At 35.1% G+C, this 6000-nt stretch overlaps 1 protein-coding gene across 3 annotated transcripts in view; it reads left to right on the forward strand.

The window, feature by feature from the left end:
* Positions 1-5083, forward strand: part of RYR2 (ryanodine receptor 2) — a 379644-nt gene extending 374561 nt beyond the window's left edge. For all 3 annotated transcript variants that reach the window (XM_059468881.1, XM_059468880.1, XM_059468882.1), the window contains 3 exons: positions 512-612; positions 2095-2146; positions 3790-5083. In XM_059468881.1, coding sequence (XP_059324864.1) covers positions 512-612; positions 2095-2146; positions 3790-3885 — 249 coding nt within the window. In that variant the 3' untranslated portion in view covers positions 3886-5083. The remainder of the gene's footprint in view (positions 1-511; positions 613-2094; positions 2147-3789) is intronic.
* The last annotated feature ends 917 nt before the right edge of the window (positions 5084-6000 follow it).

Consider the following 6000-nt stretch of genomic DNA (forward strand, 5'->3'; position numbering starts at 1 on the left):
CTCAGATGTAATTTTCTTTGCTTAATATATGTGTGAAAGTATCTTGTACTTTGTGATTTTCTATTCTGTCATTGAAGTATATGTGTAAGAAGTCAGGACAGTGTTGCAAACCAGCTTCACTTTGTAATGTGAACTTGGAGCATATTCAGTTTCAGCTGGACAAGCATTGAGGTAAATATTGTCCTGTGTCACAGTAAGCGCTGCTTAAGATTAAAAAAGTCAGCTGTGATTATTGTATGCCATTCTGTCTCTTGATACTTGTTCACTTAGAGCTGGCAAAGATTTAGTTTTTTAAACAGTAAGAAGCTATTCTGATGGTAGCTAAGCTGCTATTCATGTGTTTTTACTGAGGTATCCAGTCTGAATCATTTAAAGAAAAGCCTTTTTGTGCAGCACATAATATATATGCTGCATTGCCATTTTCAAGAAAATTGTTACTTTTTTTTGCCTTTTTTGAAAGCAGGGCAGGTGTTTTATGTAGTGTTGAAGCGCTCTGTGTTCTTTCTTCTAGACAAAGTGCTTTATCTGTGGAATAGGAAATGACTACTTTGATACAGTGCCTCATGGCTTTGAAACACACACACTACAGGAGCACAACTTGGCCAATTATTTGTAAGTACACTAAAAATGCACTCCTCACTAACCCATGGTCCTTGCAGCCTCTGCAGATACCTGATTACTTCTTTTGCATAAGTAATAGTGCTATTCGGCTTTGGTGTGCACTTTCTGAATCTATTATCCTGGGGTAGTGACAGAAAGGAATTAATTAATTAAGTTTCATATCTTTCTTTCCAGCTTGGTTGTGGCAGAAGAGGTTTGTATGAGGTTGTAGGTAAAAATTAACTTGATATGTGGTTGCAGAGGTCACATAAATTGTAAAATTGGATGAGGGGTGTAAGGTACAGAGGAGCAGTATGGCCTGGCCTGGAGAATGATGGAAAGAGAGAACAAACACAGCAGTAAGACAAAAGAACTTGCATTGGACAAAATATTTTGTGTGGAGTGCTGAGGCTGACCAAGAGAAACCGGGGACAAAAGGAGGTAGGGGAACTGTAATGAGGAGCTAGAGATGAGAGGGATCAACCAAGGGCATTGGGTCCACCTTTGGAAAATCCAAGCAGAGCACCAGTGACCCCTAAACTAAATAAAGCCAATTATCAGGTCTACAACCACTTTATCATACTGTTCCTCTCGTGTATTAAAATCCAGTGCCCGAGCGTATTTCATACTAGTGCTGTCAGTATGAAGCAGGGGATGGATTGTGTCTTCGTGTTTTTAAACTGGCATTGTATATGCACAAAATAAGGAGACTGCAAAGTCAAACACGGCTATAGACACCTTTCAGCTGAAAAACAAAATGTGCAAACAAAATACATTGGAAGTACTATCATACAGGGTTTTGTTCCTATTTAATAAATACTGAATAGATAGTATACTATAGCATATTTGCTTTAAAGTGCCTCAGCCTGAGGAATTGGGTTTTTTTCTTTGTGTGCATGATCCTATTTTATGTTTTTACATATGTTTGGAGAGAATGTCTCTTATGAGTGAAATTTTGAAATTATCACCCAGTGAATGTCAGCTCAAACCCTCCAGACTGTTGTTTTTTTAAAAATTGCAAATTCTTTTCTGCTCATGTTGATCTTGCGTACACTACTAAAATATTCCCAACCTGTAATTCCAGCAGTAGAAATCTCTTAGATATATTCAGCTTTTTTTATTCAGTGTGGGAAGAGTAAAGAAAGAAATTTCCTATGACCATTTTCTGTCTGCTTCCAAGTGGGCTTTCATGGGCAAGAAAATGTTGTCTGTTGTAAGTTTTGGAATAGAAAGTTTAGAAAATCTTCATTTAAACTGAGTTGCTAACTACAGTAAATCAAACTGACTATCATGCATATTAATATACAACTCGTTGAACAATGAATGTCAACAGGAAAATGTTTAATCTTTCTCAGAATATTATCATTGATAAAAATCTGGAACTTGTAAGTCCATGAACAGCATTATCACTGTACATGCTGAATAATTTCCATCTCCTTGTGGTTTGCCTAATGTTTCCAAACACTCTATTGATAGCTGTTTCTTTGCTTGTAGGTTTTTTCTGATGTATCTTATTAACAAAGATGAAACTGAGCATACAGGACAGGTAGGTTGAACAACTCTATTAATGTCAGCTCATTCTAAAATAAAAATCATTCAGACTTGGAAAAACTAAGATTTTTCTGATGGATAGCCCCCATATGGTATGGAACCTAATTCTCATTCTAAGCAATTCTGAAGACTTTGGTTGCCTTATGTTAGGGCTTATCGATTCTGAAGCACTTTCTATTCCTTTTTTGGTATCTGAACGTGGTATTTTCAAATTGTTATTTCCACAAAATATAAATACATACTATAAACAAAGGTAATGACAAACAGAACGTTGAAGTACTCTGTGAAAGCAACACTCTTCATTTCTCTCTTTTGATCCTTCTTTTAATAGTCTTTGTCTTTTATTATTATCCTCTGTGTATGATCTTCCGTCTACAGTCCTGAATAATTCCATATGAAGGAACTTGTGTGTATATCTAAAATGAAAAATATGTGAACTTTTCTCTGGAGGTTTCTACTGTGTTCTTCTCCATTCTTTCAAGTTTCTGGTGCCCCCTTCAACTTTCTTTAAATATACTAGAAGTCACTAATAAATGTATGACATTTACAGTCTTTTTCTTTCCTAGTGATAGTCTTTCAGCTGACTAGGCAAATGTTCCTGTGTTGCAGATCAAAACACAAAAGAAATGAATAGTATCCCATAAATAATCCTACAGACTTGTGTCAGAAGGATGATTTGCTATAAATCTATGTAGTTTACTCTTTCTGAACTCTGACATGTCTGCTGTAATCATCTTCTTTGCATAAATCTCAGCCTTGTCCAGTACGAGATTTTATGTGTCATGAGAATTTCATGCTGAGATTTTTGAAGGTCTTTTTTATATGCACTTTCTGTTTCCTTGGCAGTATGTCCTACTGTATTCACTGAAGACAGATTTCTACTGACTGTTCAGTTTTGATACTGTGATTGTGATAGTTTGAAAATTGAGCATATTTCATTCTACATAACTTCTAGGAACATGCTTTAGTGGTAGACTTGGCACTAGTTTATGGTTGGATTCAATAATCTAAAAGATCTTTTCCAGCCTAAATAGTTCTATGGTTCTGTAACTGGTGTAACGTATGTCTTTTCTACCATGAAATTTTCATCATAAAAACCACATTTAACTGGTGTGATTAAAATAGAATAAAATGCCATATTCTTTATTATTCTTTGGAATGTCTCGAGACCCTACCCAAACAAATAATCAGAAAGGAAGAAATACTGAACGCTACTGACTCAGAAAATACTGACTATAAAGGTCATTTTGTTTTATGTATTTTTGTAGGCATGTTTTGAAATGACTGATGCAGAAATTCAGTCATATTTTTATGATGGAAAATATTCTATGTGCTCTGCTTATCTGTCTTGTGGCCGACTTCAATTGAGCATTACAGTGCTCCTTGATGTGCAAAAAGAAATAAACTACCTGGTTCTCTTCTGTGCATTTCTATAGTGCTTTTTGACCAGGTGACAAAAACCTAAAAGCTATTCTCAACTAATCAAAATCATTAACATGATTCTTGAGGATTGATGTTCAACAACCTTGCATGCACAGAATCAAAGTGAAGTGATATATAAATAAAAGAGGAAAAAAAGTAATGGTTGATGATTTCTCATTAAATCAAGTTAAATAATTTTAACTGTGTTTTTTTCAGGAATCATATGTTTGGAAAATGTATCAAGAACGATGCTGGGAGTTTTTCCCTGCTGGTGATTGCTTCCGAAAACAATATGAAGACCAGCTCAACTAAGCAAAAATGAGGATTTGTGGACAAAAATGTCCATGTATTTCCCAGCTCTTTTTGGAATGTCTAAAAGATTTCTTAAATCCCCAAAGCTGTGTGCATTTTGGAGCACCAAAGCTCTGTTTTTAATGATCCAACTGCACTTTTATTTTCTTGTGTATTTGCTTTGAAGACACTGGAGTAAAGAACAATGAAAAATTACAGCAACTTTGGAACCAAACCAACCACTTGCACAGACAAAAGATGTCCCTATACATAACATGCACACACAAGTAGAGACTTGAGACAGCTTATTTTTGAAACTGCCAGATGATACCCTTGTCTAAAAGATCACACATGGGGTGACATGGTAGCAACACTCATTTGGTCTGTTTATTTCATCATCCTGGAAGGAACTATATATAGTTCACAGAGCACCATAAAAAGATTGTTGTGGACACTAAGTTGTGGGGAAATAGTGCCTTACTATATGTGGGTTGAGCTATGCAGAAGATGAGTGCATGATGACATAATTTTTTTTTCTTTATATCTTCCCTTCCAATTTAGTATTTATTTTGTGGTTTTGGTGGGTTTGGGAGGAAGGGATTTGATTGTGCACATCTTTTTAACAAGACTGGAGTGTCTCAGGACAAGATTAGGTTATTCTCATCAAGTTCATTTCACATTTACCTTCCTCTTTAGCTTTTTGCTCTTATTTTGGTAATGCTCTGATACAACACTGCTACTTTATGAAATCTTTGTATGAATACAAGACAGCTGCAAAAAACACTTTAACAAGAAATGTTTCATTGCATGTTTATTATGCAAGTTTAAAACAATCAAAAAACAACCTTCAGAAACGAGTTGATCAACATGAAAAAACATTCACAATAATTATATCCATAGTAATAAAGTGTTGTGGGCTTTATTGTACATCTGGAACAAGTGTCATCAACCAACAATATGAATATATGTTATGAATTTGACAGTAATTTTAGTTTATTTTTTTTTCTTTCTTTCATTTCTGCCACCTGTGATCGATAGTGGAGTTGAAAATTTTCTTGTTAAATTATTTTTTAAAAGCAAAGCTGAAGCAATATCCATTCAGGGACTCCATCAGTTACATCATGAAACACCAATGATGTGTACATTACTCCATTTTGAGTCCTTTTCAATTGTAATGCCAGTCTTTACAAATAAAAAGAGACATTCAGAATGGAAACAAGCTGGTTTTGGTAGCATTTGAAGTCTTTGTTACAGAATCTTTTTATCAATTCCTAAATTAATTTCAAACCCGGATTAAGCTACTCTTTCCTTAATGAAAGGTTTTGGTACTGTTTTGGGTCTTCTCTGCTGGACTTCTTGCTGTTCTGTTGCTCTCCCTCATTTCTTTAGAGGTCACATTTTTTGTCATGAAAAAAATTTCCGTATCAATATTCAGTTATAGCTAAAAAAAAGAAAAAAATTACGATTACGGGAATAGTCACTTAAAAATGCTAAGGCTGTATTCTTAAAAGCTAGACTTTTAGTTCTGTGAATTTTGCTGAATTTGGTATCCTATTCACAGCTCTGGTAAAATTCTCAAACTTGCAAGATTTGAAGACAGGGGCTGGGCAGACTGGTGACAGTGCAAGGGACAGGGACAGCAACCTCAAATTGTATTCACTTTTTAAACCACTCCCACCCAGACTGGACTGTTCAGTACAAATCTGTTTCCTCCCTATTTGGAAAAACTTCATGAGGCACCTTTATTCAGCCTTTCTGGGATTTGTGTCTAAGATTTAGAAATGGGGAGTTGTGGTGATGTTTCTTTTTGGTTGTACAACGTGAGAATAATTGTTATTTGACACACGTAGGTACACAGGCTGTTTCAGTTTTGCACATTTTGTAGAAAAAATATATAGCTAATGATTCTGAGAGATATTTCAAGATTCCTTTATCTTCAAAACAAATTCAAATGGGCTTTGTGGGTAAATACCAGAATAAATGTGACATGTTTCTTTAACCTCAAGTTCAAGTCAAAGAACTCCTGGGGCATCCTTGCTGTTGAATCCAGTATGCTGTAAAATATTTGTGAAGCCAGGCTTAAACAATAGAGATTTCTTTTATGATGAGATCAACTGATTATATGGTGGTGCAAAA

This window comes from Ammospiza nelsoni, chromosome 3 (assembly GCF_027579445.1).
Source record: "Ammospiza nelsoni isolate bAmmNel1 chromosome 3, bAmmNel1.pri, whole genome shotgun sequence".
In the NCBI taxonomy this organism is placed as follows: Eukaryota; Metazoa; Chordata; class Aves; order Passeriformes; family Passerellidae; genus Ammospiza; species Ammospiza nelsoni.